General features: G+C 40.6%; 1 protein-coding gene across 4 annotated transcripts in view; it reads left to right on the top strand.

The window, feature by feature from the left end:
* SYNJ1 (synaptojanin 1) overlaps positions 1-22,538 on the top strand; it is a 50,789-nt gene that overhangs the window by 22,474 nt on the left and 5,777 nt on the right. The window contains exons 13-30 of one of the 4 annotated variants that reach the window (XM_056494874.1): positions 1,058-1,081; positions 4,072-4,263; positions 4,650-4,734; positions 5,692-5,832; positions 6,156-6,348; positions 7,585-7,743; positions 9,136-9,292; positions 9,613-9,730; positions 9,838-10,053; positions 10,681-10,759; positions 11,779-11,941; positions 12,551-12,757; positions 13,386-13,514; positions 14,097-14,135; positions 17,135-17,182; positions 18,708-18,746; positions 18,839-18,879; positions 21,513-21,621. In XM_056494874.1, the coding sequence (XP_056350849.1) occupies positions 1,058-1,081; positions 4,072-4,263; positions 4,650-4,734; positions 5,692-5,832; positions 6,156-6,348; positions 7,585-7,743; positions 9,136-9,292; positions 9,613-9,730; positions 9,838-10,053; positions 10,681-10,759; positions 11,779-11,941; positions 12,551-12,757; positions 13,386-13,514; positions 14,097-14,135; positions 17,135-17,182; positions 18,708-18,746; positions 18,839-18,879; positions 21,513-21,621 (2,139 nt within the window). The remainder of the gene's footprint in view (positions 1-1,057; positions 1,082-4,071; positions 4,264-4,649; positions 4,735-5,691; positions 5,833-6,155; positions 6,349-7,584; positions 7,744-9,135; positions 9,293-9,612; positions 9,731-9,837; positions 10,054-10,680; positions 10,760-11,778; positions 11,942-12,550; positions 12,758-13,385; positions 13,515-14,096; positions 14,136-17,134; positions 17,183-18,707; positions 18,747-18,838; positions 18,880-21,512; positions 21,622-22,538) is intronic. The other 3 variants (XM_056494884.1, XM_056494892.1, XM_056494901.1) reach the window with 3 other exon arrangements.

Below are 22,538 nucleotides of genomic sequence, written 5' to 3'. Positions count from 1 at the left end.
ACGTGCTGCAGAAATCGCTTTACCTGTTTATGATTTGTGGGTGAAGTTCTACATCAAAACCAGAGAGATTTAGATAAGAAACTCTGCTTGTGCAGAGCAACCACCTGAATCTTGGGGCTTTGGTACCGGCAAGGTGGCTCCCCTCATGAGAACAGGGTGCTGAAGCAGCATCCTGCATCCCCAAAGCAGAGTAGCCTCTGTGGTCCCCAGAACTGCAATCAGTCCCGTCTTCTACAGGTCTGGTGGGCAAGAAAATAAGGGGTCAGTCATAGGGCTGTGATCAGTCCCCTCCTAGGACATCAAAAATACAAGAGCTCATATTTGGGCAAAGAAGGAACTTGAATTTGCATCTTCCTTCCAAAATCCCAGGTAATAATGTTCTGGGTTACTGCATTTTTTAGGGATTAGTAATATTCTAAGATTTTCCTTTTCATTTTTTTTCCTTCTCCCGGACACACCTTAACCTAGAATGAGGAAAAATATGTCAAAGCTTCAGTGCAAATCTGTGGCTCAAGAAGAAAATTGTTGCCCAGTTGCAGCCTTTATCTCGAGGGTCCACATCTTCATCTGGTGTGGAGTCCGAGGGAGTGTTTTTGTCCCGTTTGTTTAGAACAAGGTTTCACCTTATTGTGACTTTTCTTATATCTGAAACCTACTAAATCAGCCTCACCTCAAAATTAGTTCAAATTTGTTTTCATTCCTTCTCACTTTTTCTGGAAATACAAGCTGTCCTTTCCATATTTGCAGCTTCTGACAGCTGAGGAGCATTAATCCCTCTTCCCTGAAATCTCTCTGCATCCTCTGCTAGGTGACAAGGTAACCTGTGGGGTACTGCAACATGTGTAAATCCATTATTAAGAGAGGAGGAAAAGAATTTGCTAATCCTCTTGTGAAACTTGGTAGATTTTGCAGCATAAAACACGTGCTTTGATGCAAATGGTTATGTGTAATAAATTGTGTATTAGCAGCATATTTTCTCACACATTGCTGGAAAATCCTAAAAAGCATTAACTTATTTGACTAATCTTTTCTTGTTTCCCTCTTACTGCATCCGTAGTTTCAGAGCAATCATTACAATCAGGTATAGTATAGTAAAATAAGCTGTAAATACCTGACCAGCTCTTGTTGTCCTCTGACTTTTCTTGTATCTGTTTGTGTAATATCTGGCTACGGGCTCACATTTTCTTGGTGGTGTTTGGATCTGGCATTCCTGTGCCCTAACATCCTAGTGAGAATATAAGAGGTGAAAAATGTTGCAATTGAGCTTTGGTATGAGTTAGGAAATATGGTAACCAAATCACAGGGGTTTATTTTTGCACATGCTCTGTGCTCTGTCTGTAAAGGAGTTTTCCTTTTTAACTGATTTGGAGGCCTCAGTATTTTTGCTTTGTTAGGATAAGAGGTGAAATTCTTCAGTACAATTCATCTTATTTGCTATTATAAGGCTCCAAATGCTTGTGTTCTTGCAGGAAACTTGTCAGCTGCACAGCACTTCATGTTCTTGTTCCTCAAAACCATTATTTAAAATAAAATGTTCGTAATGCTCTTCTATTCAGAATTTACCATGTGTTGAGCAAATTTGAGTGGCCTTTACATTTGCCAACTTAGTGTGTTTTACTCTACCTACTTAACTCTTAGTTAAGAGTATCTAAAGAATGAAATTGAGTCTCTAGTCTATGTCTGAAATTAAATGATTCACTGGCATTTTGTCAGTGTAACCAAGTGCTTATTGGAGTGACTGGTCACACTCTCACTGATGATGGTATTCTATCTTAGAACTCCGGAAGAAGAGCAACTCTTTTTATATATTTATAAATTATTGTTTTATTATTACTTAGGTCTAAGTTTTATTATTTATTAGAATGCTTATTTTTTAAAGAGTTATAAATCAATTGCAGGGTTTCACCTGGGTATGCATATTGAAATATTCCTACAGGATTTTGGATGTTGCGGTAAAGCAGTTCCATCAAGTTCCAACAGTTCCACTGAGTTGTACAGAGTATCCCAAACAGAAATTTAAATTAACACTCCCTTTGTGGAACTGATTTCCACATTTCTGCTTGCCCAGTAACAGCAACAACCAAAGTATTTTTCTGCAAATAGCAGAAAATGTGACTGGTTGGATTTCCGATGTTATAGAGTGAGGCAGTTTTACTGAAAAGATAAATAACTAGAAACAGGTGGGAAAATCAGAGGCTCAGGAGCTCTGAAAAGCACTTGGTTCACTTGGTATTTTGGTAAGCAGTAGAAATTTTTATTTTTAAATACTCTTAATTTATAAAAAGAGTAATTCTACAATTTAGGAAGACTGCTAGTTTAAAGATAGAGATTTTTTGTTTATAATAAGCTTGTTATCAGTTCACCTCTAAAATTAGAGTCTAACCTGGTAAGGATTTTCACATTATGGTCTCATAACAGCATCAGCAGTTAAATAGGAAATAATGACATTTTGCAGCTTTTCTTAAAGGCTGCTCAGTAGCAACTGAATGCTTTGGAGTCACTGCAGTGAAGCTGAAATCCAGTAAATTTTCCAAAGCAAAAGATGGAAGCTGAAAGGAGGAAGGTCCAAGCTGTGCCCTTAGACTTGCTCAGAGTGCTGCAGAGGCTCATCTCTGCAGGCCTGCACAGCTGCCTACGGTGCTGTTTGGATTCTGGGCTTCAGCAGCCCTTGGGATGATTTGAGTTTTTGGATGTGTTGTGGCTGCAGCGTTCCTGGGATTGTTTCCCTTCAGTGCTGGGGGCTGGGGTAGCTCCTGTCTTCACCTTCTGTGGCCTTCTGGGTGTGTGCTGGACTTGCAGCTGGAGTCACCTGGGGTGTGGGTCAGAGGCACACCTGAGCTTTGGCTCTCCTGGAGGGCCCAGGTGTCCTGTTGGCTCCTTGCTGTTTCCTAGTCTTCATTTCCCTGGATTTGATGAGGAAGGCAGGTCCCAAGCGTAATGTGCTTGGAGCACTCCCAGGAGACACCAACCAGTTAGTTGATTGTCTTCTCTGTGTGGTTGGCCCATTTATGGATGTATGATTTGTTCAGCAGGGAAAGCATTCACAGCCAACAAATTTATTTTCTTCTCTTGCTTCCAGTTTTTTTCAAACCCAGTAGGGATAGAGAATACCTGATTTTTGTTCCAACCAGGTGGCCAAGATGACAAACTTAAAAAGAATATCTGAAAAGACAGCAGCAGCTCACCAGTCATCTTATTTGGGGAATTAAAGTGAAAATGCTGTTCCCAGTAGCTGACTTACTTTTCAAGACAGCAACAAGTGAAGGGAAGAATTCCATGTAATATTGTTTATATTGTTCTTTCGGAGTCTGATAACCATGAGAACATTCAAAATAGGTAAATTAATGTAACTTAGCTAAAGTACCTGACCATTGAATCAGCTTTTTTCTTTCTGTGTTTCTCACAATGTCCTTTACATATGGGTCATTTTTCTTCATCTGGTGGATAAAAACAAGGCACAGGGAAAGGCTGATGGGACAGAGAAATGAGTTTAATTATTCTGAATCCCAGCTTGCTGTCCTCACTAAAGAAACTCTTTAGGAATTCAACTGAGCTAAAAATAATTCAGATTTGTCACTTAGACGAACTGTGATATGATGAAATAATGTACATTTTCTGTTTTAGTACTTGTAGTGTATCAGCAACTTTTGCACTTCCAGAAAATAGTATAAATAATATATCTGCATATTGGTTCTGTAATGGAGGTGGGATTTCATAAATTAAATCTATGGAAATGAGGAAGATATCATTGTTGATATATATGAGATGTGATGGTTTCCTTAGAGAGTCATGGGTGAGATAAAAGAACAGCAGATATTTATAAAACATGGAAGTTGTTTCCATCATGTATGATTTATCTGTATATAATTTTGAACAAATTGCTGTTGTTTTTCAGTCAGTGTCTTACCCACACAAGTAATGTGTCTGTAAGGGTACTTTCCCCTGGGAAAGCTGCGTTCCCTGGGCTTTCACTGTTTAACTCTGGCTGTGCACATACATTGAAAAGATCTCACTGCCAGGTTTTCTGAAACATTTGCTATAAAAGTAATATCTTCTCCAATGTTTCTGCAGCATCTGTGAAAGTACTGAAGAGCATGTGTGAGAATTTCTATAAGTATGCAAAACCGAAAAAGATCCGAGTCTGCGTTGGGACGTGGAATGTCAATGGGGGGAAGCAGTTTCGGAGTATTGCCTTCAGAAATCAAACCCTCACTGACTGGCTTCTGGATGCACCAAAGTTAGCTGGGATCCATGAATACCAAGGTAGGATTTGTGCTCTGTCATTACTTTTTCTTGAAAACTGTGATTTTTCTAAGTAGATCACAAACATTGGTAAAGGTATCACAGAAACATAGAACTGTGTAGGAAGGGACTGTAAAGATCCAGTGCCACCCCTGCCATGGGCAGGGACACTTTCCAGTGTCCCAGGCTCCCCCAAGCCCCAGTGTCCAGCCTGGCCTTGGGCACTGCCAGGGATCCAGGGGCAGCCACAGCTGCTCTGGGGACCCTGTGCCAGGGCCTCCCCTCACTGACAGGGAAGAATTTCTTTCTTAATATGAATATATATATATATATATATATATATATGAGGTCTTGATTCTTAAGTGAATTAGAAACAGGAAATAACTTTTTCCCTATTTACTTCCAAGATCGCAAAAACAAACCTGTGGATATATTTGCCATTGGATTTGAAGAAATGGTGGAGTTAAATGCAGGAAACATCGTGAATGCCAGGTGGGTTATCCAATCCACACAGTACTAGTTTGGCTGATAATCACCTTTTTTTCACTGTTTTTTAGTTCCTGTGTCTTGTATTGGTGGGAACAGCAAATCCTGTGAAAATCTTTCCAAAAGCATGTGTTGTTACTATGCTGCTGTATTACAGGCTGTGATCTGTATAAAGGAAGCCTTCCTTCCATTCTGTTAGTTTTCACTGCCATTCCATGTATTGCACGGGCATATTACTATGGAGTTGGGATTTTTCACCCCTAGCAGTGTAGGTTATGGAAATACATTTTTTCCAGTGGTAGGTGATGCCAGTGATAAATGTGTGTGCAGTCCTAGGACCATATTCCCATTGTCCATTGTTTTCTCTGCCTGCTTTGCATGTTTCCTGGTGCTAGGGAAGGTTGAACTCATTGGGAAGAGCACCTAAAGCCTGTAATGCTGTAGCCTTTGTGCAGATTTTTTGTCTTTTGGATACCAAGTGTCAGCTTGTCATCCCCTAATTTCACCCTAGATATAGTTAATGCTGTTTCCAGGCCTGGTATTTTTCATTCTGTCTGGTGCTAGCTCTGAAAACCATGGTCTGTTAGGCCTCTAAGGATGTTCTTCATCTGAGACTGTGGACACCTGTTTGCCAATATTGACTGAGCTCTAGGCTCGGAAGAAGCTCTCTCAAACAATTCTTAGGTTTTTCTGCTCTAGTCTAGGCTCATAAATGCAGCAAAGATAGCCGTGGCTCCTAAAGTTGTCTATGGTGTTGGGAAAAGTGATGCAGCATCTGTAGAGGCTGAATTTGATGTCATGACAGCACGTGTCTGCTGGGAGGCATTTGAGCACTGTTCCCAGCCTGGCTGTGGTTTACAGCCTCAAGGTTTACTGGAGGTTTTTGGATGTAGTTTATTCAGCTCAATTGCCAGCTAGAAACCTGCTTTATTTCCAACCTGGTGTTTTGAATCTCACCACCAGCACCACGAATCAGAAGCTCTGGGCTGCTGAGCTGCAGAAGACCATCTCCAGAGATTACAAGTACGTGCTGCTGGCTTCAGAGCAGCTGGTGGGTGTGTGCCTCTTCGTGTTCATCAGGCCCCAGCACGCTCCCTTTATCAGGTCAGTGTGTCCACTGGCTCCAGCTTGGGTCACCTTCCCTTCCTTGTGATGAAAGGTAACACCCAAACATCCTCAGAGCAGTGTGGGGCTCTGAAAGAGCTGTTCCACATTCTGATGAAGTAATTGTTGAAATTTTTAGATCTGAGCTTTTAAATGCCTCTGGTCACCCAGAGAGCTTGGAAAGCTGAGGCTTTATCTTGTTACTGCTCAGTGGCTGTTGGAACTTTTTAAAACCAGTGCTGTGGCTGGGAGAACAATGTGTCCCTCCCAGAGCAGCCTGTGCCAGGTTCCTGGAAGGTTTCATAGTTTTTTCACTGTTTCAGGGATGTTGCTGTCGATACTGTCAAGACTGGCATGGGAGGAGCCACTGGGAACAAAGGTGCTGTGGCCATTCGGATGCTGTTCCACACCTCCAGCCTTTGCTTTGTGTGCAGTCATTTTGCTGCAGGGCAATCCCAAGTCAAGGAGAGAAATGAAGACTTTGTAGAAATATCTCGCAAGCTTGGTTTTCCCATGGTAAGCATAGTGTTCAGATTCCATAACAAATGAAAAGTGTAATCCTTGGAGCTCCAGCAGTGTTATCCCAAAGCTCCACTTGCATTTTTCCCCCTCCCCACTTTCTTGTGGAAGTCAGATTTCCTTGGGTTGAGGATCTTGGGGATAACAGAGTTCCCACAATGTTTATTGAAATAGAGGACTGCAGAAAGCAAAGACCTTGCCAGTGCAGTGATGGAGGTGATGAAACATGAGCTCACTTGCATTTGGAATTGAGAACTTAGCAAGGGAAAAAGACCTTGTAGATCCCTGACATGCAGTAGAACTTTGGTAGTCACAGGAGAGACAATCACTTATGAGAAAAAAATCACTGGGAAGCAGCACTGCTGTCAGTACACAGGCATGATTCTATGCCATGTTCTCATCAACAAGCACCATGTTCTCATTATCAAACACCAAGCTGAAAATGTTATCAGTGCAACAAAATGCTTCCTTGAGACTTAAAGCTGTTTTCAATTTTGTCATCACACTGTAATTTATTATTTTCTGTGGCACTCTGCAGGAGTCTTACATCTTATTTTACAGGGATTTTTATCTTTTAAATTTGTCCCCACTGTCATATTTCACTTTCCCTAGGAAGTTCTATATCCAACAGTTTCCTAAAGGCTGCTTTTTCAATCTGCCGGTGTATCTGCTTGGTTTTACTTATGGGCAGTGGAAAAATCAAAACAAAGGGGGAAGTAAAAGTTCTCACTCAAAGCCCTGGGTTTTGTTAAATAATAAAGCCCTTATCTTTCTCTCTAGAGATGAAAATCAGATGTAACTGAAAAGTCTTCAATTAAATCTGAATGATAAAGTTGTCAATTTGCAGATTGTCAGGAGACTGTGCCACAAAGTCCCAGGGGGGTGTTTTGTTCTCCTCTGACACAGGCAGCAGCCATTGTCTTTGAGCAGACTTCTAAAACAGGGATAGGAAGATGAGGAATTTTAGAATCCAATTCATTTGATTAGTGTTTCTTTCGAAATGGAAACTCCACAGGACATGTTACTTCTCTTGTGTTCCATGTGTAAACACCACACTGGTGGTGATCATGTTGTTCTAACATATGGACACTAAATACTAGGATGTAGGTCAGTTGTCTCCATCACTCAGAAAGTGTAGATATTTCACAGCTAAAAACTTGGGTTTCTTAACCTGGAAGGAGTACATTTGTTGCTCAGTTGTTTTTAACTCTAGTGTGTGCTGCTGTTTTACAGGGAAGGATGCTCTTTTCCCATGACTATATCTTTTGGTGTGGGGACTTCAATTATCGAATAGATTTGCCCAATGAAGAAGTGAAGGACCTAATACGACAACAGAACTGGGATCCCCTCATAGCAGGAGACCAGCTTATCAATCAGAAAAACTCAGGACAGGTGTGTTTAAAGGTCACCATACTTGAGAATTCTTCGGGTTTTTTACTGGTTTTAGCAATTCTGTGATGCTCCTGTAAATCTGTATCCTCAGGATGGAGTTTTTGAATTATAATATTTTTCTTTTTAGGTCAGATGTAACTATTTAAAAAGTATATTTTTAATGTTTGGTAATGTTACTGTTTAGTTAAATTGTAATAGGTCTAATGCTGTTACTGTTGGGAAAAGCATTAGTCCAAATGGCAGCTTTTTTATATTTGCAAGGAAAACTCAGAATAACAAAGGCTGAGGAAAGCTACATTTTTTTAGATTTGTAGGGTTTCTTGTTCTCTCATTGCAGCTCTGTGTGGGAAGGCTGAGTATGGTAAAGAGAGAGACAATCTTCTATTGTTGGCTCCTTCTGCTCGCCAGCACTTTGATCACAAGCAGTGCTTTTGCTGATTTAGAGTTCCCTTCCATTTGTGCTGCTATCTTGTGCACCAGAACAGGAGGCAAAACTGGGTATTTTTAGTCTCTTTCTATTTCCTAGAGAAAGCAAGATGTGCATTCACATGGGCAGCCAGCATTGATTGTCTGTTAAGTGTCTGTTATAAAACATAATATGTAAGGTTTTGGAAGCATGTCCAGCAGCTATAAAGCTGGAGAGATCTGTGGAAACTGCTAGAATGTGAAAAGGACTCCTGGCTGGGGGAGCAGGAGTAGCATTACACTGTTGGGGTGATATTTCATGGTTCAGAAGCTGCTGGCTGGGTACCAGCCCTGTTCCTGGGGAGCTCTACAGCTGTGGCAGCTTCACCTCTGCTCCTGCTGCTCAGGAAAGGTGTTTACATAGCAACTTGCCCCATGAAAGTAGGTTAGAAAATAATTACTGAATAATTACAAACAAATTAATTGTCTCAGAAGTTGTGTAGCTTGTAGCATTCTGGCATTGGTCTTCTGGCATTGACTTTTACTGGATTTCAAATTGTATTTCCAACAAGAAAAGCAGGTCCACCTGTCAGTTGATGCAGATTTGACTGTAAGAATTCCCAACTTTTGCTGACACAGGAACAACTAAGCACCAGATTAAAATGCTGTGTTACAGCATCAGTGTTCTGGGTGACCTCCAGTTGATAAAGACACTGAAGGAGCAGTAGGTTCTTCATAAGCCTGGGCTTAGAGATAAAACTGCTGGTGTACTTCTGTTCATTGATGATTGTCTGGGTCACTATTTAGTCAGTGTCAAATGTTTTCAGCAGACAAAATGTGGAGAGGAATGCATTTTAACAAATAACAGGTTGTTTTGATTTGTTGTGTTTGTTCAGAGATGTTTATACAGGTTGTCAGTGTTGGAATAGAGAATTCTGATTAGTTTCAAGCTGTTTCCCATCTGTTTTTGTCTTTTGTTTTTTACAGATTTTTAGGGGATTTCTGGAAGGGAAGATCAATTTTGCCCCCACCTACAAATATGATCTGTTCTCTGACGACTACGACACCAGTGAAAAGTGCCGCACACCGGCGTGGACAGACCGGATCCTCTGGAGGAGAAGGAAATGGCCCTTTGACCGATCAGGTGTGAGGGTTTCCTTCAGTGTCTGCAGCGTCCTTGAGAGGTTCTGTTAGTGATGTTCACAGTGCCAGTGCTGCTGAGCTCCTGTCCCTGGCTTGGTAGGAGACAGAACAACCCTCACAGGCCTTCAGTAAACACAGTGAGGCTGATGAAAGGGCCACCGATCAGATCCCAGTTCCTGACACTTGAGGAGTGGAAAAGGAACTTCGGTGGGGGGGATGTCTGTAGGACACTCAGATTTACTTTCTATGTTTTTTCTTTTTACAAATGGCACATCCTTGCAATCACTGTTTTCCCTCTTTTGTTTTCATTGCTGATTGTAGCTGAAGACCTGGATCTGCTGAATGCAAGCTTTCACAGTGACACGAATGTCCCTTATACATGGAATCCTGGCACTTTGTTGCACTATGGAAGAGCAGAACTGAAAACATCTGATCATAGGTTCCAGCTCAGTTTTATACATTACTTGCTAAAATTAGTATTCATGCTGTGTAATTTGTGGCTCAGATACTCTGTTAACTGGATTTTCTTGTCTTATTTTTTCCAAGGCCTGTGGTTGCACTGATTGACATTGACATATTTGAAATTGAAGCAGAAGAGAGGCAAAAAGTGTATAAGGAGGTGATTGCAATGCAAGGACCACCTGATGGTACTGTGATGGTCTCCATCAGAAGTTCTTCAGCAGAAGAAAACTATTTTGATGATAACTTGATTGATGATCTTCTTCAAAAATTTGCAAGCTATGGTGAAGTTATACTTATAAGGTTAAAACAAAAACTTCTTGCTTTTAATGTCTGCTTATAGAATCATGGAATTGTTTGGGTTGAAAGGGATCATCCAGTCGCACTTGCAGCCGTGGAGACACCTTCCACTGTCCCAGGATGCTCCAGCCTGGCCTTGGACATTTCCAGGGATCCAGGGGCAGCCACAGCTGCTCTGGGCACCTGTGCTGGGGTCTCTCCACCCTCCCAGGGAACAATTTCTCCCCAGTATCCCATCTTAACTTGTGGCAGTGAGAAGCCATTCCCCCCTTGGTTCTATCTGGACTTGGACCTGCCGGAGCAAGTCCAAAATTCATTGTTCCCACCAATTTCCTAAATAGTTATTTCCTTATCTAGCTTTTCAGTCAGAATCCATTTCATTTTTAACGCTTGAATTTCAACTTAAATGTCGTTAGAATTCATTTTATATACCTCTATGTGTCTGTTTTCAGACATGATTTTTCCAGATACTGTTATTTTTCAGAATTTTATACAGATTTTGTGTTCTAGAATTAGGTTAGTAGTTTTAAATGAACTGAAAATGAGACTGTTTCATTTTCACTAGGCTGGCAATTGTACAAATAAGTGTTGTGGTATTTTGCTGGTTATTGTTTGCAATGAACTTTGCAGGTTTGTGGAAGACAAGATGTGGGTCACATTTTTGGAAGGAAGCTCTGCTCTGAATGTTATGAATTTGAATGGTATTGAGGTAATGTAGAAATGACTGAACCTTTGTATAGCAAGAGAAAATCCAGCTTTTTTAAAGTCTTCTTGAGTGAAGTCTTCTTAGATTTTTTTGTTTGTCTATGATTCTTACAAGTTTTTTCTGTTCCATACTAGACTGTTGCATATTCTGTTTTTTTTTTTCTTTTGACACCCACTTTACCAGTATGTTGAGTTTCAAAAGCCATATAAAAGAAGTATCAAACTTAATTTCTTTTTAGGAGGAGTATTGTTAGAGAAATGAAGATCTCCTACTGAGAGGTGTCTTCATCAAATGAGGGGTTTGGGCTTTTTTATGATTTAAAAAGCAGAGTTTAGTTTCCTGAATGAACCACTTTAAAATCTTTATAGCTTCCAGTTATTAAAAATTTAGCACTTCTGTATGCAAACTCTGAAAAAAGCTCAAAATTTGAGCTTGTATTGACTTCTATGGGGTCAGTATTTAATCGTTGTGAAAATTAAAGTTCGAATGTTCAGGTTGTTACTAGTCTGTGGCTGTTAGGACTTAGAATGTGTGATGTTGACAGATGGATCCTTGGATCTGCTCAGATGTCAGTGGCACTTCAGACAGGAAAGGGGCTCTGCGTAGAATGGCAGTTTGCAGAATGAGGACCTGCTCTGTGGCAGCCTCTAAAAGCTACTTTATCCATGTAGTTTATAAGCAAGTCTGTTTTTCTTTTTACATTGTAGTGTTTTTGTCAGAGTAAAGGGACCAGAAGCGTCCTGATTTACTGAAAATAACAACTATAGGAAATGAGGTGCTAGTTTTACTGCCAAAAAAAAAAATTAAATGGTTGTCATGAACAGTTTAAATTATGTAAATGTAGTTACTTACCAAAATGAAGTGACAATCAGAATAATTTTTGTGTAGTTGCAGAAATTCCAATAACCTTATTTGTGATACTTGCAGGAATTATTTTTTTCTTTTTAAATCTAAAATGCTGAGCTTTAATATTCCTACTCTTAATGACTTCTGTTTTGTGCATACCTTTTTTGACAATTCAGCTACAAGGAAAGATTATAAACATCAATTTGAAAAATCCAGATTGGATCAGAAGTTTGGAAGATGAAATGAGTCTAGAGAAGATTAATATTGGGCTGCCTTCATCAACAAGCTCCACTTTGCTTTGTGAAGATGCTGAGGTTACTGCAGACTATGATATGGAAGGTTTGTTGAGATAAAGCATTCCTTACTTTGAAATGCCTACAGTCCTAAATAATGTGGTTAATTTCATGCATATACAAATACATAACAAGTTTATGCCCATCTAAAACAGATTAGAAATCACATTATCTCCACCAGTATCTCAACAATCTGCTTCACTCTCTTCTACATTTAAATATATTCTAAATTGACAGTTTACTCTTCTGAAGGACATCCATGTTGAGCCTTTTATTTTAAACACCATTCCACCTTATCCAAGCAGAAATTATTACAAATAACAGATACCTTGAAATCCCCTGCCCAGCCTTCTGAAGAACAGGTGAAGCTTGCCATGTTGCAAACCAAGGAAATAACCTGTAAAGCAAATTGTTTCTTAGATTAATCAGGTTCACAGTTGCCATGCTGTTAAAATTACCTTTAAAATATGTCTATGATATATATTACTCATTTGAAGTATTTTCAACTGGTTTGAATACCTATGTGTTCTTAAGAATTGTGCTTTGGTTGCTGAGCTAATTCCTTTGAACTTTGGGGCTTTTCTTGCATAAAATCCCATGCCCAGAACCAGAATCAGTTTTTATGTGCTTTTCTGCTCTGGGGCTTGTTCTTTAGGAGACATTGATGACTACAGTGCTGAAGTAGAAGAAATCCTCCCTCAGCACCTGCAGCCAGCATCAGGCTCAGGGCTGGGCACGTCCCCGAGCTCTTCGCCGCGCTCCAGCCCCTGCCAGTCCCCCACGCTGTCGGATGGACCCGCGCTGCCAGCGAGACCCAGCCGGGCCCCAGCAAAAGCCCCTGGCCCTCCTGTTTCCACACAGGGTGAGTGTTGCACAGCCCCAGTGTCTCAGGGACTGCCATGCCTGGGTTGTGCTGCATCATGTCTGTAGAGTGCTGCTCCACCCCGCTCACACTCTCAGAATACAGCCCCTGGCAATCCCTCCCCCGTCAGCTCCCAGACAGAAGATGTAGTCAGTGCATTTGTAAATTGGGAGCATAATATGAAAACTTCTGTTTCAACACAGCCTTTTTTTGAATGCTGAAGTGAACATGTGAACGCCATGATGGCATTTGGAATGGCTTCTAATTGAGTTTGTTTTAACTGCTCAAATCCATTGAGAATTCCCTTTGTAGCATTTTCTTCCAGAGGTAAGGGTCCAAATCAAAATCTGGAATGCTGCTGTTGGTAAGATTGTTCAGGATTTCATGAGAAACATAAATTTATTAAAACACACAAGGCAAATGTTTTTGATTTAGAAAATTGCATCTTTTAATCACTGGTTCGTTCCTCTTGTTTTCCCTCTCTCAGAAACTCCTGGATTGTTGTTTCCAAGGCTGGGATCTGACTGTCCTCTCTGTGAGAAAAACTTGCTATTAGAAAAGCTTTGCTGGGATTAGAATATCCAAGATATTAATTAAATTTTGCTGTGTTTTCTGTGGCACCCTTCAGCCGAGTTCCAGGCTGGTGGCCAGCAGAAGGAGCCTCCCCAGAGCCTGGAGCCGAAGCGCCCCCCACCCCCTCGCCCCGTGGCTCCTCCGGCCCGTCCTGCTCCCCCGCAGCGGCCGCCGCCACCCTCAGGTAATGGCCCACCTTGGCAGGGGCTCGCAGGGCTTGCTTTCAGCTCTGAGACATGAACTTGGAAGTGCAAGCCCAAACTGCATATTACACCTGGGGCTCTCTGGTTTTTAACTGAAGTATTTCATTGGCACATTTAAAAGCAATAACAGCATGGGAAATAACAGCTTCTTTACCATTTAAATATTATTAGTGAATAAATTCATAAAAACTTATTTTCACAGTTTAAAAAATAAGAAATTGTACAGCAGTTTTTACTCAACATTTTCGTTTTCTATAGCATCTATTTTAAAATAAAATAGAAATAAACTTGCGCATTCATTGATTCATTGCTATTCCTTTAATTTTGGCATCAGTGTATATGCATTTTATCATGTCCAAGCTTCTAATGTGGACTTCATTTCGATCATCTGATGATGTGAACAATTGAGCACTAAGAGAAACTGGATGTTCAGAAGCATTTGGGCAACACAAAGTTAATAACAAACTGACCCTTGTGATTTTTAACTTTCTCATTCTTTTTTTTCCCTCCTACTATACTGATATTTTTCATTATTGCTGCATTCATTTCTTAAATACTGTCAGGCGGTAGGAGTCCTGCACCTGCTAGAAAAGAATTTGGAGGTAATGATTTTAATTGTTTTTGAATATGACTGCATAGCAAAACTGCCGTGAGGATCTGTTGTGTCAATACTTAACATGATGATTACCAAAGGTATAAAAATGGGCAATTCTCAAACTTACAGAACTGGGTAGTTCATTTCTTTCTTCCCCCTCTGAACTACGTTTGACTTTTCAGTGAAATACTCTTTCTCTACAAGATGGTATTTTCAAGTCAGAGTTTAAGGGTTCCAGGTTTTTACTGTTTTGGCCCGGGTGAATACATCCAGCTAACTTTTCTGTGAAGTGATTCTTCAAAGTAGTCTTTGTCCTTCTCTGTCACACATTTTGCTGTCTTTTGCTGCTTGGACTTAAATCAACTCATCAATACATGAGAGAGGGTAAGAATTGTTAGTGGTACTTCCAGGCACTGCCCCTCAGTGGATAGGAAAGAGGAGGTTTTGACAAAATGCTTCAAAAGTTTTGAGTAATTTCAGAAAATATATAATTATTTACATAGTCTATAACTATCAGCTAACTTCAGTGTCAGGCAAAAATGTATTTGGCTCTTAGATACTGGTGAGACAAGGAAGTCTTTATGCCCAATGTGTAATATTTGAAATGAGTTAAGTGCAGAAGCTTTAGGAAGCAGCTGATAGACCACATTCAACATAGGTGAGATTTAATTCATTGTTCTTCAGTGCTGTGTAGTTTTCTGTGCACTGACACAATCCTGTTTGTCTGCTTTGTCTCAATTGTGCCAAGACTAGTCTTTCCCAACATAGCTTCCCATAGAGCTGAAACTTGCATATAACTTGCTTTTTATGCAATTATTTGAGACTGTAGTATATTTTTTCTTATATTATTCCTACCTAAAGCTCTCCACTTTTTTTCTGCTCTCCATTTTCCACTCATGGTGTACCATGTATAAGCATAAATACATGTGCTTATCATGGGTGTCTGAGCTCAGCTCAAGCAAGTTAGCACAGGGCTGGAACCAAAATGAATGTCCTTATGTGTTACTTTAGTGGGAAAAGGGCACCTGTTTCTCTTCCCTAGGAGGAAGGCTCCTAAAGCTCTGTGGAAACACCCCTGTATAGTGTGTAAGGGGATCAAACTTTGGGTTTAGACTTCGATAGTACATGAAAAGGGATATTGATCATGTCTTTAAAATGTGCCTTTTAAACGTTACTTTTCTTCCTCACATGTTTTTGACCTTTTTTCCCCAAGTGCTTCAGTCCCTTCAATGGCCATGGCACTTTTCCTAATGGCTCAGTGTGCTTTGAAGATGAGAAAAGGATTTGGGCATTTAAGGGTTTCAGTTTGGTAATATTTTATATCAGAAGTAACTCAGAATTCAGGTGAACAAGACTCTGTACTCATTGCAGGACTTTACGGTAAACTGTAGACCTTTTGTATGCTCATACAAAAAGAATTTCACTGAGGGTTCTGTAAGCTCCACTTGTTAAAAATTAAAAATGTTAAAAATTAAAATGCTGCACTCTGTTTACCCAATATCTTTTTAATACATTACAGATTGAATTTTCAGAGAACAATAAAAACTAGAAAGGCTGCTAATTGTCAAATGAAGTTAATGAATAACATTAGTGGGTTTTTTTTCCTTTAATACTAGTAGTCACAGTTTTTTGACTCTTGCAGCCAAGGCTTTTTTCATTGTTTTAAACTGTTCTTCATAGTCCATAAGATGAAAATATTGTTATGCTGCCCTTGTGATAGCACTATCACAGCACAAGAATTTTGCTTTCTGTCTGCTGAACAGTGAGAGGAGGCAGTGAAATCTCCAGTGTTTACGCTCTGTGCCATTTCTCTCCCATGCAGTGAATATTTTTTCGCTTGCTGGTTCCTCGTGCCCGGAGCCTTGCTCTCTCTGCCTGGTGCACTGGCACGTGAACATGTGCCTGTCTCCCTGCTGTTGGAAGGAGCTGCCTTCAGTCCTCCTGCACAGAACAGGAGCAGTGCAGTGTTACTGAGCAGTGCCCCACTCCTGTGCAGCTTCACTGCTGCTCCTCTCACCGAGTCATTCATGGTCAAACTTGTGATGGCAATCAGCAGAGCCTGGGTCTCAGCCAGACAGACGACACATACTAGGATTTAGCATCTTTTTCAGCCAAAGCAGAGATCTGACATTTCTGGAGACAGTCCCCTTTCAGAGCCTCATGTGCTGCCTTCACTCTGCCCACTCTGTGACAGAACTGAGAGATCACAGAGAGCTCCTGGCAGATCTCACACATGGGCACATGGTGAGAAAGCAGGAGGCTATGTCATAGCTAAGGGATGCCTTCAGGATTTCCATCATGTCTGTGTCCTGCCATGTTTTTGCTATACAGTTTTAGGAACCCAGTATATGCTTGATTGTATTGCAGGAATAAAATAATTCCACATGGTTACCCATGATTGAAAAATCTTTCTCTCAATCTGAACTGTTAAACCAATTGGTACAGCTGTCCTAAGTGCACAGTGCTGTGTGGAGGCACCTTAGTAATACAGTTCTTCAGGGTACAATACCTAATACAAAGTGGGAAGCACTGCTTTAATCAAATTTCTTATTGAGATGTACCATGGCAAACAGACTACTCAGTGTTCCCAATGCCAGGGATCTGGCTTCATGCTGCAGGGTGTAAGTGCTGCACTCATTTATTCCCCGGTGTTTGGGTACAGGTCTGTGCTCTGCTTTATGAGAGGTTCAGGACTGGCATGTCGGATCACAGTGGATAGCCAAAAGTTAGTGGAGAGTGAACATTTTGAAGGCATTAAATTCTCTTTCACGTGCAACATAAAATTAAAATAATAGATGTTATTAAACGTGATTGTACTTAATGATTTGTCATTCACACCAGTCTGGTTCCCCATGCTGCTACAAACAGTTATTTCCTGCAGATGACTATAATCTGTCTAGACCAGAGTTAAATTGTGTAAAGCTGTCTTGTGGCTTTTTGGTTTTTTCTTTCTCAATCTGCTACTTGTCTTATGCAATGTACAGCTTCTCTTCTTTCTCTGAAAAGGTCTTGGAGCTCCTCCCAGTCCTGGGGTAGCTAGGAGAGAAGTAGAAGGTAACAGAACAATTTTTGTGTTCTAGAAATGGATTTCTAATTTAACACCTGAGTAATATCATTGCCCTTGTGATACTAAAGGTGGCTTCATGAAGGTATTTGTCATGTGGGATCTGTCTTCTATTTAGCATAGGTTTCACCCAATCAGGTTACTTCCTGGTTTTCAGTGCTGGTGGGAATTGTTACAGGAGGCATTTATAAAAAGTAAAGTGCCCTAATTAAGAATGCGTTTAAGGCTGACCCTCAGAGGAAGCTGTAGGTTACTGGTCATCAGAATGACTGTTATACCTGTAATTAAATCAGGAATCTAGGGAGCCTGCCTTTTCATAAAGGACTGCATATGTTCATATATTCTGGGGAGAGAAACTTCCATTTGAACCATTTGGTGGATAATTGAATATTTTGCCTCTTTCTAAAGAGCACAATGTGGGTATTTTGTTTCTGATAGCCAGCTGTGTGTAACACACAGTTATGAGGAGCATTTCTCTTGCACCATTCTGGTTGGAGTACGTGGGACTACTGCTGGATGGGTCTTGCCTGAGCCATGCCAACAGAGGCATGGGCTTGGGTTTCTTCCTTGTCCCTCAGGAATGTGTCCTTCACAGTAAATAGCAATGCAAGTCCTAATAGAGTCACTGGCAGGGTTTCCTCCTGTATGCTACTATTAATTTTGGCTGCATTACTGGTTCATTTTTCTAAATTGGCCAAGTCACTCTATGGATGCAATATTTGAGATTGGGAGGCACTTGGTGGTAATCCACTCCAGCTTCCTGCTTCAAGGAGGGTGAATTGGCACCAGCTTGCTCAGGGTGGGAGTTGCATCACTGAGAACAGTACTCAGAAACCCATTCTGACTGCTTCTGGGGCAGTCTGATAGCTGGAAGCTGATTTGATCAACTGTGTGATGCACCGCAGAGTTCCTTCCACTTACTGTCACTGACAAGGTAACTTCTGCCTTCCTGGGAAGTAAGCAGCAGAAACTCAAGCCAGAATCCTAAGCCTCCTGGCCTGTTATAAATTGTGCACTTGTCTGAGCTAAAGGTAATTTTCTCATCTCTTGCACTACCAGTTTGAATGTTGTGTCTGAGGTTGCCATCAGTGTGGCTGTGGTGAAGCTGGTGCTCTAACAGGTTTATCCCAGAAATGCAGAGAGTGGGCTCAGGAACTGTTACATTAGTTCTTTGTTTTAACCTCTGCTGGTAGAACAGCTACAGAATAAACCACAGAGCAAAACAGCTTCCAACACGTTTGAGAACTCAGGGTACCTGTGCAAGTGGGTGTCTTTAGCTTGCAACAAATAGGATGTGATTTCAATAATTTGTAATCAAAAGGGTCCAATTACTTCGTGTGTGCCATGGGGTAGGAGTGTGTTAGTGACAGCTGGTGGATAGTAAAAAGTTTGAGATAATCGTTGCTATCTCCTTGCTTCCATTCTCCGTAGTAGTAATGTAACATCGCCATCTAATACCCATTTGTGGATTACCTAACACAGATAATCTAATTTTTTTTTTTTCATGCTTCAAAGCACAAAAAAGCCCTGGAACACAAAGAAAAGATACCTTAGGTAATAAATAGATGCTTTGTACTAATTATAATAGAGACAGAAGTTGATTTTGCCGTAAGTGCTAAGTCAGTAATCTCTGATGTCTGTTACAGTTCGTAATCAGCCTCCACACTCAGCGGGTACCACCAGACCGGTAGGTATTGTTTTAAAATCATTCTCCTGTAAGTGTCTGCTCTTTTATTACATCAGTGTTTCTGCTAGTCCTAACATATAAGGGATCTGCTTAGTTGACCGTTCAGTTTACAGCTTCTATGAGTTAATTATCTCAGTAATTCTTGTCTATTGACTAAAAATACTACGGGGAGAAAAAACCTACCATGTACATACACACTGGATGTGACTTGATTGTTTAGCGCTCTGCAGTCACGTGATAGGCTCCCAAATACACATTTTACATGTCCATTCAAACAACTGCAAAGTTACTCTTTGTATTAGATGTCCTTACAGTCCTTAGTGATTTGGTGTGACAAATGGCATTATCTTCTGTACTAGAGTGTAAATCCTGATGGCAGTTAATTGCTTGCAGGCCATTAATGCATGAAGCAATTGATATCTCATGATAACTCGGTGTGTTGTGGAGTTTTGTACCTTGTTTTAGAGACTAATTTTCATAATGGTCTTCTTATAAAAATGAGACATTCAACTGTTGTAGAAAATATTAGTACTGTGTTTCATTCCTTTATTTGTGGAACTGAACTGAAGGAAGGGAATGAAGGGATTTATGGGCATTTATTCAAATGCTTCACCCCACACAGGAGATAAATTTTATCTGCCTAATTTTTGTTAACAGCAGCAAGTAAGAGCCTTGTGTGAGGGAAGAGGAAAGTGTTTTAATAGCTACAGAGCTCCTTAAAGAATTACTGAGTAATGGGATTGTTTGTTGATAATTCTTTAACTTTGCAGCATATTCCAGTGCTGGAACTGCTGAAAACTGCTGTTGAAAGTCCCCATTGAAATAAATTTTACTAATTCATTTTTCACAAAGGGATTGATTCTCACAGTGAACAATTCATGGTCTTGGCTCTTTTTTTTTTTTTTTTTACTTGAAATGTAAAATGGCCTCTTCTAAAATTTGGATAAAGAAAAACTGGTATATATAGGAAAGGATGCATTCATTTATCACTATGTGCTTCCTTTTTTCTTTTTTTTCCTCCTCATAATCTGGAGCTAGCACAGGATTTGTAATTTCTAAATTACAAGAGAGTCTGATGTGCAGAAGAGACTTTACCAGTGTCTTGAAACTGGCATAGGAGCAACATTTTTTTTCCATATTGTCAAAACAGAAAAAGCAAAACAAACCAAAAAAAAAGGCTCCAAAACCCAAAAAGCCCAAACGTAGTTGAAGGCCTGAAAAAAACCATCTCTTAAGATGCCTTAGCTCAAGCCTTGTTTGGATTTCCTATCTAACATTCCAGGACTTCAAGACAGCTACAAGAAAAATGGAGAGGGGCTATTTCCAAGGGTCTGGAGTGCCACGCCAAGGGGGAATGGCTTCAGAGTGCCAGAGGGCAGGGCTGGATGGGATCTTGGGCAGGAATTGTTCTCTGGGAGGGTGGGCAGGCCCTGCACAGGGTGCCCAGAGCAGCTGTGGCTATCCCTGGAATGGCCAAGGGCAGGCTGGACACTGGGGCTTGGAGTAGCCTGGGATGGTGGAAGGTGGCCCTGCCCATGGGTAGAACTGGATTGGTTTTAAGGACCCTCACAAATCAAACCAGTCTGTGATTCTAGGAATGTTTCTTGCCTTTGTCTCGGGTGATTTTTTATTTCATTTCATGGATTTCAGGACCAGAGACAGTAGCTACAGTGGGTGCTACTTCCCACTGAGGGATCCTGAGGGCTGGTTGACACTTTTTCTTTTCTGTTCCTTTTTCATATATTTTTATATTTTTTTAAAATACATTTTGGTCTATAATCCAATCATCCTTCTGCATACTGTCAGAATATTCAGAGAAATAACAAAATGCATCTTGGCAATCTCAGGTCAGACAGAATTTACGAGGCCAGGTGGCTGGAAGAGTTCAGAAGGTTGGTAAAAGAATTCAGCCAAGCATAAGGAATCACGTGACGTACAAAGTCAGGGATATATATATCTACTAAAACTAAGATCAAGAACAATATTTTTTTTAGTGGTGAAGTTTCTTTACTTGTGTCTAATTAATTTTTGTGTACTGTTGTGCAATAGAGTTTGTTCTGAAAACCATTTCTAGAATGGTTTTATTCAGATTTCAGTGTGGTTTTTGCAATTTACTCTGCTTCAACTATAATCTGGAATAGCTTCCTATGTCTCTTTAAGTACTAATGTAGACTTTTAAATTTACATTCCCAGTATATTAACTCCTATTCCATCACTTCAGGAATATTTCCACCTTCAGATGAGGCAGAATGTGTGTTTCATTAATGCTGTTTGTTGAGAAACAGGAGACCTCCAAATAAAGTAGTTGTTCTTGTTGGTTTTGTTGCTTGCAATTCACAAACTCAGGCAAATTATCTTATTAATACTAGCAAAATAGTCACTGTTTCTAACATCATTGCACAGGTAAATATTTACATAAAATTGAAAACTATTGTAAAAATCCTTTGAATTGAAATATCATGTTTTGAAAATCTAGTCTTTGTTCCTGCATGTGTGTAAAAAATTGGTTCAGTGGCTGTTATCAAAGGATTTGTTTTTCCCAGAATCCTGATTATCCTGGATCATTTAGCAGTAGCTGACTGCAGACCCAAAGTTGAACTAAAATGCTTTCTTTTCGCCCGCTTTGCTGTCAGACTGTTCCTCCTCGAGCTGGAGTTATCAGTGCCCCACAAAGCCATGTCCGTCCCTCAGGGACAAGAGCAGCACCTGAAAGTCAGACCAAACCAACTGAACCACCAAGGGGTAAGTTTGCTTTAGAAGTGGAACACAAATGTCACTGTTCAGTCAAGCACTGCAGTCTATGGATTGAATGCTTTGTTTTCAACAGATGTCTCCATTTTTCACTAGAAATTAAGATTCCTGGATGTGATAGCATTTGGCAGTTTGTGTTAAGCATCCACAAGTATTGCAGACCCTTTCTAGATACTAATCTCAAGATCACATGAGATGTTGACCCCTAGATTTCATTTCATCAGAGAAAGCGTGCAAAGATTTGTGTTTGGTCTGAGCACGTGGTGGGTCCTGTTCCGGCTGTTCATCACCGGACACTCTGTGCATTGGTAGTTCTGTAATCGTAAGATTTGGAATAGCATTTATGTCTGACTCTCAAAGCAACTTCCTGAACTTACAGTTTGAAAAACCCTTTGACCTTTATGAGTACAAAAATATACATTTTATGATAGTGGCTTCCAAAATACTTTTCGGCACAATGGAAGCACATTTAGGAGAGACGTAGCTTCTGGTTGTGTGCTTTGGGTAGAATCACAGGATGGTTTGTGTTGGAAGGGGCCTTGAAGACCATTTGATTCCAAGCCCCTGCCTATCTGCAGGGCCACCTTCCAACTAGCCCATGTTGCTCTAAGCCCCAATGTCCAGCCTGGTCTGGGACACTTTCAAGGGCAGCCACAGCTGCTCTGGGCACCCTGTGCCAGGCCTGCCCACCCTCACAGGGAACAATTCCTACCCCGTATCCCATCTAACATTGCCCTCTGTCAGCTTAAACTTAAGTAACAGTTTTAACGGAGATCTGCTGAGTTTTTGATGGTTTACAGTCCCTTTGCCATGATCACCTGCTGTTCTTGCAGCCCCTACGCAGTTCTCTCGTTCTTCTCCATCCTGCCATCCTTAAGATTTGGTACAATTCCTTACCATGAAAATCA

Source organism: Oenanthe melanoleuca, chromosome 1, assembly GCF_029582105.1.
Source record: "Oenanthe melanoleuca isolate GR-GAL-2019-014 chromosome 1, OMel1.0, whole genome shotgun sequence".
NCBI classification, from domain to species: domain Eukaryota; kingdom Metazoa; phylum Chordata; class Aves; order Passeriformes; family Muscicapidae; genus Oenanthe; species Oenanthe melanoleuca.
Note: the sequence above shows the minus strand (reverse complement) of the source record. Positions and strands in the feature narration are given on the sequence as shown.